General features: G+C 43.0%; 1 protein-coding gene across 2 annotated transcripts in view; it reads left to right on the top strand.

Annotated features, from left to right (window-relative positions):
- The window catches only part of TRPA1 (transient receptor potential cation channel subfamily A member 1), a 224,650-nt gene that overhangs the window by 174,161 nt on the left and 34,193 nt on the right, over nucleotides 1–16,296 (top strand). For both annotated transcript variants that reach the window (XM_073679440.1, XM_073679439.1), the window contains exons 23-25: nucleotides 11,828–11,957; nucleotides 13,746–13,928; nucleotides 15,660–15,728. In XM_073679440.1, the coding sequence (XP_073535541.1) occupies nucleotides 11,828–11,957; nucleotides 13,746–13,928; nucleotides 15,660–15,728 (382 nt within the window). The remainder of the gene's footprint in view (nucleotides 1–11,827; nucleotides 11,958–13,745; nucleotides 13,929–15,659; nucleotides 15,729–16,296) is intronic.

Raw genomic sequence — 16,296 nt, 5'->3', positions numbered from 1 at the left:
AAACTAGGGATTGGGGGGGAGGGTATTCATTTTAGAGGTGGGGATGATAGTGCAGATAGTGACCTGGGCACAAATAAAGAAATTGGGGGTGGGGTTAGAACAGTCAATATAGTAAGAAGGAATAGAGGTACAGAGAGATACATAGAATGCATGTACACTAATGCCAGAAGCTTCACCAACAAAATGGAGGAATTAGAATTAATTTTGTTGGAAAATAATTATGACATGATGGGGATATCTGAAACATGGCTGGATGAGAGCGATGACTGAGCAGTTAATTTACAGGGCTATAGTCTGTTCAGAAATGACCGCACAAAGAAGCGAGGGGGGGTGTGTGTTTATATGTAAAATCATCCTTAAAATCCATCTTGCGTGAGAATATATGTGAATCTAATGAAAATGTGAAGTCCCTGTGGGTGGAGATAGGGGGAGGGGGAAAAATAATAAATTACTGATAGGGGTTTGTTATAAGTCTCCAAAAATAATGGAAGTAGTGGAGAATATCCTCATAAAGCAAATAGATGAAGCAGCGACTCAAGGAGAAGTCATTAATTTGAGGGACTTTAACTACCCTGAAATACATTGGGGAACAGAAACCTGTAGTTCCAGCAAAGATAATAGGTTTTTGACAACTATGAGAGACAATTACCTTTCACAACTGGTTCGTGACCCAGCAAGAGGGGGGGCACTGCTAGACCTAATATTAACCAACAGGCCAGACCGCATATCAAATATACAAGTTGGGGGTCACTTGGGTTATAGTGATCACAAAATAATAAGTTTTCATGTATCATTTAATAATATTTATAGTAGAGGGGTTACAAGGACGCTAAACTTCAGGAAGGTAAATTTCCAATGGTTGAGAGATGATCTTAGTGCAATAAACTGGGACGATATCCTGAGACATAAAACTGCACAAAGCAAATGGGAGACATTTATTAGCATCCTGAATAGGACCTGTGCACAATATATACCCATTGGGAATAAACATGGGAATAAACATGCTAGAAATAGGAGGAAACCACTATGGCTAAATAGAGCTGTAAGGTAAGGTAATAAGTGACAAAAAGAAAGCATTTAGAGAACTAAAGCAAGTAGGTAGTGATGAGGCATTAAATAAATACAGAAAATTAAATGAATTCTGTAAAAACCAAATCAAGGCAGCAAAGACTGAGACAGAGAGACTCATTGCCAGAGAAAGTAAAAACAACCCCAAAATATTCTTTAACTACATAAATAGTAAGAAACTAAAAATTGATAGTGTTGGCCCCCTTAAAAACAGTCTGGGTGAAATGGTGGATGAGGATGAGGAAAAAGCCAATATGCTAAATGATTTTTTTTTCAACAGTATTTACACAAGAAAATCGCATGACAGAAAACATGATTAGTGGTAACAAAAATTCTCCATTAAATGTCACTTGCTTAACCCAGCAGGAAGTACGGCGGCGTCTAAAAATCCCCGGGCCCAGATGGCATAAACCCGCGAGTGGGGCGGCACGGTGGCTCAGTAGTTAGCTCTGGGGTCCTGGATTCAAATCCCACTAAGGACAACATCTGCAAGGAGTTTGTATGTTCTCACCGTGTTTGCGTGGGTTTCCTCCGGGGTCTCCGGTTTCCTCCCACACTCCAAAGATATACTGATAGGGATTGCGAGCCCCAATGGGGACAGTGCCCATAATGTCTGTAATGCACTGTGGAATTAATGGCGCTATATAAGTGAGTAAAATAAATAAATAAATACTGCAGGAATTAAGTAAAGTCATAGATAGACCATTATTTTTAAGCTTTAAAGATTCCATAATAACAGGGTCTGTACCACAGGACTGGCGTATAGCAAATATGGTACCAATATTCAAAAAGGGGAAAAAAACTGAACTTGGAAATTATAGGCCGGTAACCTTAACCTCTACTGTGGGTAAAATCCTGGAGGGTTTCCTAAGAGATGCTATGATAGAGTATCTGAAGAAGAATTTCCTCATGACCCAATATCAACATGGGTTTACGAGGGACCGTTCCTGTCAAACTCATCTGGTCAGCTTTTATGAAGAGGTAAGTTCCAGACTGTACCAAGGAAATGCAGTGGATGTTGTGTATATGAACTTTTCAAAAGCTTTTGATATAGTTCCACACAAAAGGTTGATACATAAAATGAGAAAAATTGGGATAGGGGAAAATATATGTAAGTGGGTTAAGAACTGGCTCAGTGATAGGAAACAAAGGGTGGTTATTAATGGAATACACTCAGACTGGGTCACAGTTAACAGTGGGGTACCACAGGGGTCAGTATTGGGCCCGCTTCTTTTTAACATATTTATTAATGACCTTGTAGGGGGAATACAGAGTAGTATTTCAATATTTGCAGATTACACTAAACTCTGCAGGGTAATCAATACAGAGTAGGACAATTTTATATTACAGGAGGATTTAAGTAATCTAGAAGCTTGGGCTGATGAATGGCAAATGAGCTTTAATGGGGATAAATGAGAGGAAATAAAATGTATAATTATATGTTTAATTGTAAAAGACTGGGCAAAACTGTCACTGACAAGCTCACGTTTAGTGGCCAATGTCAGGCAGCTGCTGCAAAGGCAAATAAAATAATGGGATGCATTAAAAGAGGCATAGATGCTCATGAGGAGAACATAATTTTACCTCTATACAAGTCACTAGTGCGACCACACTTAGAATACTGTGTACAGTTCTGGTCTCCGGTGTATAAGAAAGACATAGCTGAACTAGAGCGGGTGCAGAGAAGAGCGACCAAGGTTATTAGAGGACTGGGGGGTCTGCAATACCAAGGCCAGTTATTACACTTGGGGTTATTTAGTTTGGAAAAACGAAGGCTTAGGGGTGATCTTATTACTATGTATAAATATATGAGGGGACAGTACAAAGACCTTTCTACTGATCTTTTTACTCTGAGGCCTGAGACGGGGACAAGAGGGCATCTTCTACGTCTGGAGGAAAGAAGGTTTAATCATAAACACAGACTCGGATTCTTTACTGTAAGAGCACTGAGACTATGGAACTCTCTGCCGCATGATGTTTTAATGAGTGATTCACTACTAAAATTTAAGAAGGGCCTGGATGCCTATCATGAAAAGTATAATATTACAAGTTATATATACTAGATTCCTTGATAGGGCGTTGATCCAGGGAACTAGTTTTATTGCCGTATGTGGAGTCAGGAAGGAATTTTTTTCCCCAATATGTTTGTTTTTTTGCCTTCCTCTGGATCAACATGTTAGGCTATGGGTTGAACTAGATGGACTTAGTCTTCCTTCAACCTTAAAAACTAAAACAATTAAGCAAATAATTAATTAACTATGTTACTATGTTACTTCCCTGTTCTCACCAAGAGTGCGACTGTCTATGTTCTCTTCCTCCTCCGCCTCCTCATTATCACCCAATCCACGTTGAGATGAGATGAGGCTGGGCTGGGTAGTATCACCCTGTATAGTTCCTTGCTCCGCCTGCAATGCCTCCTCTTTAATTGTAAGCAGCAAGCGTTTCAGTAGACAAAGAAGTGTGATGGTGACACTAATTATGGCATCATCGCTGCTCACCATCTTGGTGGAGTCCTCAAAGCTTTGGAGGACGGCACAGATGTCAGACATCCATGCCCACTCATCAGCTCTTATGTGAGGAGGCTGACCTGAATGCCGACGGATGTGTTGAAGCTAATACTCAACAACTGATCTCTGCTGCTCAAAATCATTCCAAACATCTGCAACGTTGATTTCCAATGCGTACTCCCATTATTATTATTATTTTTATATGGCCATTGATTCCATGGTGTTGTACGTAAGAAGGGGTTACAATCCAAATACAGATATCACTTACAGAAAGCAAACTAACAATGACAGACTTGTACAGAGGAAGAGGACCCTGCCCTTGTGGGCTTACATTCTACAGGAATGGGGAAGGAGACAGTAGATTGAGGGGTTGCAGTAGCTCTGGTGTTGTTGAGGTGGCAGCAAGCAAGGTCATGGCAGGCTGTAAGCCTGTTTGAAGAGATGGGTTTTCAGGTTCCATCTGAAGGATCCAAGTGTGGCGGATAAACGGACGTGTTGAGGCACAGAATTCCATAGGACGGGGGATATTCGGGAGAAATCTTGGAGGCGATTGCGTGAGGAACGAATAAGTGTGGAGGAGAGAAGGAGGTCTTGGGAGGACCGGAGATTATGTAAGGGAATATATCGGGAGATTAGTTCAGAGATGTATGGAGGAGAGAGGTTATGGATGGCTTTGTAGGTCAGTGTTAGTAGTCTGAACTGGATTCACTGGGCAATTGGGAGCCAGTGAAGGGATTTACAAAGGTGGGTAGCAGAGGAGTAGCGAGGGGAGAGATGGACTAGTTACGCAGCAGAGTTAAGGATGGACTGGGGGGTGCGAGAGTGCTAGCAGGTAGGCCACAGAAGAGGATGTTGCAGTAGTTGAGGCAGGAGATGATGAGGGCATGCACAAGCAGTTTAGTAGATTGAGGGTTGAGGCAAGGACGGATTCTGGAAATATTATTGAGCTGGAGGCGACAGGAGGTGGTGAGAGCTTGGGTGTGGGGTTTGAAGGACAGGGCAGAGTCAAGGGTTACTCCGAGGCAGCAGATTGTTGGTACAGGGGAAAGAGTGATGTCATTTATTGTGATAGAAAGATCAGGTGGGAAATATATGCGAGATGGGGGAAAGATGATGAGTTCAGTTTTGTCCAAATTGAGCTTGAGGAAGAGGGAGGAGAGGAAGGATGATATGGCTGCTAGACATGCTGGGATTCTGGACAGCAGAGAGGTGACATCTGGGCCACAGAGGTAGATCTGGGTGTCATCAGCGTACAGATGGCACTGGAAGCCATGGGATTTTATGAGCTGTCCCAGGCCAAGGGTATAGATTGAGGAGAGTAGGGGTGCAAGGATAGAGCATTGAAGGACTCCAACAGAGAGGGGGCGGGGTGAGGAGGTAGTGTGGGAGTGGGAGATGCTAAATGTGCAGGTAGAAAGGTATGATGAGATCCAAAATAGGGCAAGGTCTTTGACGCCAAAGAAAGAGAGGATCTGTAGTAGGAGGCAGTGGTCAACTGTATCGAAAGCAGAGGACAGGTCAAAAAGAAGGAGTACAGAGAATTGTCTGTTAGCTTTGGCTGTAAGTAAGTCATTGGTGATTTTGGTAAGGGCATTTGTGGTGGAATGGTGGGGGCGGAAGCCGGATTGTCGGTTGTCGAAGAGAGAGTTAAATGAGAAGTGGGAGGAAAGTTCAGTGTGAACGTGTTGCTCAAGGAGTTTGGAGGCAAATGGGAGCAGCGATATGGGGCAATAGCTGGACAAGGTGGTTGGGTGGAGGGATGGCTTTTTGAGGATGGGCGTGATTGTGGCATGTTTGAAGGCAGCGGGAAAGGTACCATAAGATAGTGATTGGTTGAAAAGATGGGTTAGGGATGGGATGAGTGTGGGAGTGAGGTTGGGGAGGATGTGGGATGGGATGGGGTCGAGTGCACAAGTGGTGAGGTGTGATTTGGAGAGAAGACGAGTAAGGTCTCTTTCCGTGATGTTGGGAAGGGAGGTTATGGGGGTAGGGCAATGGTGTGGAAAACAAAGAGGTTGTGGTGGACAGTAAACACTTGCCGTGTTTGGTCAATCTTGTTTTTGAAGTGTGTGGCAAACTCCTCAGCAGAGATGATGGTGGTCGGAGGGGGCAGTGGAGGACAGAGGAGAGACTTAAAAGTGTTGAATAGCTGTTTGGGGTTGTAGGATAGTGAAGATATGAAGGCTGTAAAGTAGGCCTGTTTAGCAGAGGTGAGTGCTGATTTGAATGTGAGTACAGCTTGTTTGAATGCAGTGAAGTCATCTTGAGAATGTGTTTTCTTCCAACGCCCTGGACGTTTGTCAAAGCTGTTTAGTGAGGTTGTTGTGCCAGGGTTGCCTGTTGACTCATCGCGCTCTGCCATGCATAAGAGGAGTGACCGAGTCAATAGCTGATGTGAGAGTGGCATTGTAGAAAGCAGTGGCGCTGTCTGTGTCATGAAGTGAAGATATGGGTGTCAGTGGTAGAACAGAGTAAGAGAGTGTGTGGGTGTCTAGATGTGCACGGTTTCTGCGGGGGTGTGCTAGTTGCTGGACATGGGTGACAGGTGAGGAGGACAGGGATGAGAAAGTGAGTAGATAGGGATAGGGGGGAGGTTGTGAGGTTAGATAGGGAGCAGAGTCGGGTGAAGATGAGATCTAGTGTGTGTCCGTGTGTGTGGGTGGATGAGGAGGATCACTGAGAGTTTAATTTAGAACATTAAAGAATTGTGACTTTATTTCATTTAAAGGACTTTATTCTGGGTGTTTGTGTTTTTTTTAACTTTCACTATGGGGTTAGTAATGGGGGTGTCTTATAGACACCTCTCCATTACTAACCTGGGCTTGTTGTCAGCTGGCATTATAAGCTGACATCAACCCCAGCCCTATAACCCCACTGCCACCGCTGCAGGGCAGTGGGAAGAGCGAGGCTAAGTGCCAGAATTGGCGCATCCTATGGATGCGCCATTTCTGGGGCGGCTAACGGCTGGTGTTTCTAGCCTGGGAGGAGGCCAATATTCATGGCACCCTTCCTGGGCTATTGCTAGCTATTAAAATAGGGGGGACCCCACGTCATCTTTCTTTGGGGTCCCCATTTTAATAGCTAGTAAAGGCTAGGTATTCAGCTGGGGGCTGATATTAGGAGCCTGGGAAGCTCCGTGGGTATTACCCCCTTCCCAGGCTTCAAACATCTGCCCCAGCCATCTGCTTAACCTCCGCTAAAGACTAAAATTATGGGAAACCCCACGAAAATGTATTTTTTAATAAATCCTTTATTTTAACACTAAATGACAAGTACAGTACCCAACACTGTCACTGTACTTATTATATATGTGACTGATATGTTTCTATCTATCTAATCTATGTGTGATGCTCTATTCTTTCTGTTCTAAATTGTCGGGTACCGGTGTATGCCGCTGATGAATTGCCGGCTTTTCATGTTTCACTGTGAGCACTGTTCCCATCGATTTGGGCAATCACTGTAATGCCACAACCACCATGGCTGTGACATTACAGTGAGTGGCAGACAATCCCTGCATGATTTGTGCTCTAAATAGTGCCAAACATGCAGGACGGGGACCCGAGCTCCCGCCCGTGCATCTCGAAAGTTCTCGGCGAGCTCCGAGCATCTCGAGTACTGAGATGCTCGGGCGAGTACCGAGCTGTGGCGAGCATGCTTGCTCATCACTACTAGGGAACAGTGTGTATTGAGATCAAAGGATTGAGTTGATGAACATGCAGATTCCCATCGCACATTAGTGAGCTGTAAACTGCAAACGCTGCTGAAGCCCTGCTAGGGCGGCGGAAGCTGTAGCTGACTTTCTGAAATTGGCTCACACGCGGCGTACGTTCACAAGCCGCTCTGGCAGATCCGGGTAGATTTTGAGAAACTGCTGAACCACTAAGTTGAGCACATGGGCCAGGCATAGTATGTGTGCGAGCTTGCCTAGCTTCAGAGCCGCCATCAGGTTTTCTGATACAGCTTTTAACAACTCTGCAACGGTGTGCGGTTTGTCGCCTAAGCATACAGTCCGGCTTTTTGTTATTGGCACACACGAAGTTTAAGTAAAGAATCTGGAATATGTCCTGAAAAAATTAATCAAGTGATGGAGATGGAGGCTGAAGAGGAGGAGGGGGAGGTATTGCAGGAGCTGTAGAATGTAGGGGCAACCCTGATTGACGCAGGGCCCGCAATCCTCTGCATCGGTAGGACGTGTTCCGTCCCAGGGTCCTGGCTTCCACAATATTAACCCAGTGGAATGCGTCAGTGAGATGACCCGGCCGTTGGCCACATTCACTTGTCCACGTGTTTGTGTTTAGGCGGTCCTTTACCCGTGGGGAGGGCACGGGTAATGTTCTGGGACCCGTGCTTGTGGAAGGCGGAGACGATACCGGGAGAAATAGTGGCAGCTAGGGCCCGAGTATGGATACCCGGCAGCCGCCACCATGAGGTTGTGGAAAGCTTCCGCCTCCACGAGCTTAAAATGCAACATTTCAAGTGCAAGCAAGCAGTCTAGAAATGTGGCAGTTTAGTATTGCGGCCTGTTTGGTTGGCTGAATACTTGCGCTTGCATTCCAAGGACTGTGGTAGGGACAACTGAACGCTGCGAAGGGACAAGGACGTGGACGGTGATGGTTGCAAGTCTGCAATGACAGGTGCTGGTCGGGAGGCATCTTCGCACGCACCATGGACAGGGGATGAGGCAGTGGTGTGACCCACAGACACTGTTTCTGGACCTTGGTGTTCGTCCCAGCTAGTCGGGTGCTTAGCTGTCATGTGCCTGAGCATGCTGGTGGTGGTCAGGCTGGTAGTTTTGGTTCTCTTGATGATGCTGGCCTGGCAGATGCTGCAAATGGCCTTTTTGGGGTTATCTGAACAGTCTTTAAAAAAGAACCAGACTCAGGAAAACCTAACAGTTGTACTGACAACTTCCTTCTTGGTGTTCCGGGGAGCAGTTGCCCGCCTTGTGTCTGTGGCCACCACACTGCTTGTTCCTGCCTGTTGTGGTGTTACGCCTCCCTCCCCCTGTGTGCTGCTGTCCTCGCTCTGCATGTCCCCTTGCCAGGTTGGGTCAGTGACTTCATCGTCCACTGCTTCGTCTTCCACTTCCGCACCCTGATCCTCCTCCTGACTTTCTGTCCATTGTGTCTCATCATTATCCACCTTTTGCGACAGTAATTGCATTTTCCCACTGTTGCCTTCATGTGACCGTGACTGCTCAAATATTTGGGGATCGCTACATGCATTCTCTTCTTGCACCGCTTGAAGCTGGCCGGGGGCGAGAGGCCCAAATCTATAAATGGAAGTGAACAGCTCTTCGTAGTGTCCAAGTGTAGGATCAGTTGTCTCTGGGCACTCCCATGGTGGGAGGAAAGAGGATCAGGGTGAGGAATGTGCAGTCCAGACTCACGGCTACTGAAACTTGACCGTATGGAAAACAGGGTGGTGGTGGTGGCAAAGTGACTGGAAGCATTATCTGCTATCCAACCAACAACCTTTTGACACTGCTCTGGGTTTAACAGTGGTGTGCTGCGGTAACCTAGCAATTGGCACAGGAAGGTCGAGCAACAAGATGTGGGTATGTGTTGTGGCACAATTACAGCTTGCCCACGGCCTCAGCCTCGGCCTCTGCATGCACCCTCACCATCACGTCCACTTCCCTGTCCTTTTCCACACGCCTTTCCCATTTTAAATGGAGGATAATATTTTCCACGTTAACTACAAATGGCAGGATTTGTACCGCAGTTATATGTGATACGTCTGACGGCACCCACGGTTTTAAATAGTGGCTCTGTAGTTTACTATTCTTGGCAGCGACAACGTATGAATAGCTTCACTGACACACTGCTACAAACTCTAAATGGAGGAAAATAATTTTCCACGTTCACTACAAATTTCTGGATTTTTATCGCCGTAATAAGGGATCACGTCTGATGATGGAAAATATCTGGTTGTATTCTGCACTGCTAACAAGCAAATGGAGCAGTAAAATGGTATACTCCTGCTATCATCTTCACCACTGAATATATGCAGCTGGATTAGTCCTCAGAAGAACTCTTAGTTCAGATGGATATATAGATATGTTGTGGAATACCTATACTTACTAATAAACAAGCAAATCTCTCCCTCACTCAGCAGCAGCACTCCCTACTCTGCCTGTTTCCGGGTTAGACTGTGACGAGCATAGGGGCACCAGGTCTTATATAGACCTGATGACGTTATGCGGCCAGACAATCACTGTAATGCCACAACCAACATGGCTATGACATTACAGTGTGTGGTAGACAATCCCTGCATGTTCATTGGCTCTCTAAAGAGCACCAAACATGCAGGGCGGGGACCTGAGCTCCCACCCGAGCAACCCAGAAATACTATCCAAGCATGTCGAGCACAGTGATGCTCGGGTGAGTACTGAGCAGTTGCGAGCACGCTCGTTCATCACTAGTAACGAGTCATTTGTTTGGTTAAGGAATATATATATCGAGTCGCCTTCATCTGTTGTAAATTGTGTAGTTTTGAGATTTGGTTTCTGTACCCTAAATGTTATTGTGACATGCAGAAGTAGTGATGTTGCTTCAAAAGCATCCAGCAAGTATTAGAAATAATACAAGCACAGGAGACAGGAAGTGTTGTGCTTCAGAAGCATCCAGCAACTAGAGGGGTTAACACAGTCACAGGAAATAGGGAGTGTCTTAGCAGAGCCCCAGGGGGATTGTGGGAAACTTGTTATTTTAGTCTGGCTGAAGCTGAAGAGAAAGGTGGTGTTTTATCTGTATCTGACAGAAGGCAACTGAACAGGATTTAAATCAGGAGAGAAACTAAACACAGGTCAGATAAACTCCCTGAACTAACAGTGCAGAGTATTATCGGGCAGGAAGATAAGGACTGAAAGGAATTGTGTCGCAGGGATCATCTCCCTCATCAAACCCTCCATCCTTCCATCTCCATACAGTATAAAGAATGCTGTGTACTACTGAGTCCTTGTGAAGGAAAAGCCTGTGGTTGTGTATGCATAGAAGTGTGCTGCTAAGAGATCTAATCTGTGATTAACTGTGCTACTGAAGAGACTGCCGTTACTGTACCTGCTTTAATAGACTGTACTGTAATGAAGATTGTTGCTGTGATATCCCTGAATTGCACTGGCCGTGCTTCAGATTAAATTCCACTGTTAAACTGTTTAAAAAGACTCTTGTCAGATGTGTCTGGTCAGCAGACCAGAGAAGCTGCAGCCTATGGTCGCCCTGAGTAACGGTTCCCCCAGGATTCCAATGAATTCATGAAACCCGTCTCGCCCTATCTGAACCTAGCGGCGTGCAAACATTATCCCTAGGTAAAGCCCTATCCTTATTCCTATCCCTAACCCTAAACATAAATCTAATCCTAATATTAAACTTAACCCTAGCCCTAAGCTTAACTTTAACTCTAGCTCTATCCTTCTATAAACCTAGCCGTAACGAACCTTAGGGTTAGAAAAAGTGTAACAATATAAAATCATCTAATATTAATGAATTAAGACAGTACTACATAGTGCACATGACTCAGTACTGTTATCATGCTTCATACTTTAGCTGCTCATCTTTTTTATCTTGGTTGCTGCTTAAGCAAAGTGCAGCAGTTGATAGGAGTTTGTCATTGGTGGTGGCACTAAGTATAGGAAGTGATCACGATGACAAAACACTCTAAAAGAAGTGGAGCAGGTCATTGGGTAGTGGGGGAGGTCAAAAGTTTGCACCTCCTAGACTCTAGCACACAGGGCAACCTTCCCTATGGCCACTGACTCTACACCTTTAAATATGGCAATCCTTGACCTCTTGTCCTGTCACTATCTCAAAACATATAGGGTGAGAGGTACTGATTGTATTTTAAAGGTGTGTATACTAAACTGTTTTCTATATATATTTATAGGTATATCTAGTCTATTTTTATTCTATTTATTAGAAAATGGTAGCAGTTAATTTCAAAATGGTGAGTTGGATGCATTGATAAATAATGCATTCAGTAGCTCAACAATTACAGAAAAGTACAGTATTTCAAAAGTATGTCAGAGGTCATTGAATTTTGAGTGAGTTACAATACACCTTAATGGTGGATTTAAAAAAAAATAAAAAACATAAATGAACCTGGAGAGCCAATGTATATTCCTATAAATGTATTACATGAGTAGTTTCTAATGTCATTTTATAATGTACTTTTTTGCATATTGCCTTTCAAATAACAAAAAGATAATGACAGTAATGGCAACTGACAATGTCATTTATTAAAAATCATTGTAGGTTTGAAACATGTGGAATTTATATAGTGATGTTTTGGGAGATCCTGAGAACACTTGTGCAAATTATAATCATCTTCTTCTTCCTGATTTTGGGATTTGCATTGAGCTTCTACGTAGTGCTCTCTCCGCAGGTATGTTTGATTTTTAAGTTAGTTCTTAGATGTTTCTTAGCACACTACGGGCAGATGTAGGCAACCATATTTTCTGTCCAAGTGCAATCCCACAAAACATCAGATCACACTTGGACCAATGTTAGTGTATGGGATGGTGCACATGTCCAATTTTTTCCTCGGACAGAGTCAACAGAAGGATGGTTTTCTGAAGATAGCGACATTTCTTGGGTGTCTGATATAGCATCATCTTAATGAATGTGGTGCATCTCATTCCAGCAGATCCTTTATCAATACTGATATGCAAAGTAACAGCCTTGATGAACTGGGGTCTGTATGATCATTCACATGAGCTGAAAACACGATAGTGGTAGTTGGACCTTTTACTGAAAGATTTTAAGTCAACAGCTATAAAACATGTATAGTTAGATCAACTGGAAATTATAGGCAGATACTATATCTTATTTTACAGTATATAGTCTGTTGACATACAGTAAATAGTAAACTCATAGACAGTGGACTGTTGATTGATTATAAGCCACTATAGTTAAAGGGAATCTGTCATGTGATTCATGGTGCCCAAACCGTGTGCAGCATGACACGCAGCCTGACTGCAGTATTCCAGCAATATAATTCTCTTCAGAGAAAATATGCTTTGAAGATCTGGCCAGGTACCATAGCTGGACACGAGACTGGTCCGTCTCCGCCCCCAGCCGCTTCTTTCCAGTGCTGATACAGCTGATTGACAGGTCCCTCCATCATGTGTATTTTGGGAAAAACCTGTCAATCACCTGTTGTGGTGCTGGGAAAAGCCGGCAAGGGGAAGCACCCGTTCTAGTTTGGTCTCTGGCAATGAAACCCGGCTGGATTTTCAAACTACATTTTCTCTGAAATGCTGTAGTATTTCAGATAAAAATATACCCAGCTGCAATTGTGAAATCAGGCTGCGCTTCATGCTTCCCACTTTTTGGGCAGCAGGACTTGTCTGACAGGTTCCCTTTAAAGTAGGAGCCAATTTGACCTTTCTTGGTGTATAAATAATAAGACATTTCATAGAGTTGACTAGATAGTTGAGCTGGCTTCTGCCCAACCTGGGCTTTAATACTATGCATTGCCATGCTATAATGTCTAGGATTCACATAAAATATGGACAATGTTGTTTGTAGTCTTAGACGCTTAGCTAGACTGTCATAGCTAGGATCTTGCTCTCTTACATTTTTTCGATCATTTTTTATCCTACATTAAAGGGGATATCCAGGACTTTAAAAAAACTGCCTGATCACTAACAGGCTGGTAGTTGCTACCTACCTGCCTGTTGTGCCCTGCGCTGTTCTCCGCTGGCACAGAGCGGTCACAGACTTCGCTGACGTCACGTCAACAGAGCAGCAGGACTACTGGTGTCATGCTGATTGACAGCCTGCTCTCCACTGCCTAATTGGCAGAAGCCAGCTGTCAATCAGCATGACACCAGTAATCCCGCCCTGTCAACAGGAAGAGAAACTGCTGCTCTGTTGGCAGGGAGCAGCTGAATCTATGGCAGGAGCGGTCACTGACCGGAGCAACAGACAGGTATCTGCCTCTGTGTTAACAACTACATGCCTGTTAGTGCTTAGGCACATTTTTTAAAAGTCCAGGATATTCCCTCTAAGTATTCATGCTCTATAGACCAAATCATTGCTTGGAAGATCATTTAAGTTTCCTTTAATGTTTTACCTATTTAGGAGGTTCTACCTATTGATTATTGTTTTGCTACAAAACTGTATGATATGATTTTAATTATCTTATTTTTTTTGTTTGTTTCTTTTATAGATGGCATTCAAGACTCCTATCCTTTCTCTAATGCAGACCTTTACCATGATGCTTGGAGACATCAACTACCACGATAGTTTTCTGGAACCATTTCTTGAAGATCGTATTGAATTTCCAATTATAACATTTATTCATCTGATTGTGTTCACTTTATTAATTCCAATTCTTCTGATGAATTTACTTGTGAGTTATACTTAATATAGTTTTTTGATGGTAATTAGTCACTTAGTTTCAAGCAAAATAGAACTGAATAAAGCAGGGAGAAAGCGGCAGTACGTGTGTGTGCGCGTGTTTATGTATGTGTGCGTTTATGTCTGTGTGTGTGTGCATATGTGTGCACGTCTCCTTGGTTTGTATTATCTGTTTGTTTTTTTGTTATTTTTTTTTCTTTTCTGTTATTTAAAGATATGTGATTAACAAATTATATGAGACTTTATGTGCATTCCAAGATGTGCAGCTATATAATACTTTGTAAGAAAATAAGGAAGATCCTAATGATAAAAAATACAAAAATGTAAAAAAGATAAACTGTAAAGAAGCCATATATAAAGAATGAAGCTATTGTAAATGTAAGCATCGATATAATCACATCTTGGTTGTTTGATTGGTTGTATGATTTGAAAACATTTTGTATTGAACAATGAATATTCAACCAAAATGTATAGTATATGTGACATGTCCACCAAACATACAAAAATTATCTCTGGTCACCAATTTTGTCTGATTCCTCCAGTCACATTCATTCTTGATGCTGTGACAAAATAATTGTGCACATGGATGTTTATCACCCATGTGTAGCGCCTCCATATCAAGTATGGGAGATACATGTAAAGCTAACTATTAGGCCACGGCCTCAATATGAGTATTTGATCAGTATTTTTTCTCAGGAGTGGGAGCCAAAACCAGGAGTGGGTGATAAATGCAGAATTGGTGACTTGATTCTATTATACCTTTTCTCTGATTGTTCCTCACCTGGTTTTGGCTCCGACTGCTGAGAAAAAATACTGACTGAATACTGACCGAATACTGATAGTGGGATGGTAGCCTCAAGAGGTTTTACTACAACTTTCCCTGAAGGTTAAGGAAACCATACTATCTCTCACATATGCTTAAAGGAGTTTTCCCTTAGTTTGAAAGCTATTGTCAATGGGCCCAGGCTGTAGTAAAAAAAAATAAAAACCTAGAATCCCTTCCAAGACCGACACTATATTTCTGCACTTCATACCTTGTCCCTTGCTGGTGTTTTGGCATCATCATCATCTGGAGGAGGCATCATGTAACCCCTGCCGCCAATCAGCAACCACTGATTGGCTGCAGCCTTCACATTCTGTCCGAGTCAGTTTCTTCTGCTCGGAAAGAATATGAAAGTTGCAGCCATTCAGCAGTCACATTATGCCTTTTCTGGATATTGATGCACTGAGATCATCTAAGGGCACAATACTGTATGTGGAAGAGCGACGCCAGTCTTGGAGATGAGTACAGGATTTTACTTACCCCCTTTTCACCCTGGACCCCTTAACAATAACTTTTAAAGTAGGGAAAAGACCCTTTACATAAAATTAATTAAACTAAGACTAAATGCCAGGCACATATTCTTTAGCTCGAAGAACTTTACAATGGAGCAGGAGGACACTCGTTTATGGAGTATTTCTATTTAGAACATACCGTACATAAATAAATATGAGAAAAGATGGAAAGAAGGGGAAAAGGCAAAAACAATACTACAGTTTTACAAATGGACTCATAATCAGCGATATTCTCTAAAATATCCTTATGGGGTCGTTTTTGGTGTTTCATGTTTCTGACAGTTAATAAAATTCGTATGGGAAAGAATAAACATGTTAGATATGAGTCTTTTTTACCTATGTTGAATTGTGTCTGGACTAACTATGTTCTTTTTAATTGAAACCATAGATTGGTTTGGCTGTAGGTGACATTGCAGAAGTCCAGCGAAATGCAGCTCTTAAGAGAATTGCAATGCAGGTGAGTTTTAAGAGATGCTGTGTAATGAAAAATCATGCATTATTTATTTGTTGGAATTTCCAAGATCTTTTTGATAGACAAATTCTCTGCATTCATATCATCTGTAAGGGAATCTCAGGCTCAAGTATCCTGGTTGAGGGTCTGTCAAACAGAGGTCGCTCTGTGTTTACTGAGGGAACACTCAAATAACACATCCTAGATATGAATGAATGAAATATTCTCACTGAATACTTTGTTCTGCACAAAGTTGAATGTGCTGACAACAAAATCACACAAAAATCATCAATGGAAATCAAATTTATTAACCAATGGAGGCCTGGATTTGGAGTCACCCCCAAAATTAAAGTGGAAAACACACTACAGGCTGATCCAACTTTGATGTAATGTCCTTAAAACAAGTCAAAATGAGGCTCAGTATTGTGTGTGGGTGACATCTTGCAGGAACTGCTGACACACTCCAGCCACATGAGGACTGGCATTGTCCTGCATTAGGAGTAGAGATGAGCGTTGTTCTACTCGAACTGTTCGCCAATCTCAAATTCGAGCTGTTTTGGGCGGTGTTCGAGCC

This window comes from Phyllobates terribilis, unplaced genomic scaffold (genome assembly GCF_046119375.1).
Source record: "Phyllobates terribilis strain yellow unplaced genomic scaffold, ASM4611937v1 Scaffold_4__5_contigs__length_816908805, whole genome shotgun sequence".
NCBI classification, from domain to species: Eukaryota; Metazoa; Chordata; class Amphibia; order Anura; family Dendrobatidae; genus Phyllobates; species Phyllobates terribilis.
Note: the sequence above shows the minus strand (reverse complement) of the source record. Positions and strands in the feature narration are given on the sequence as shown.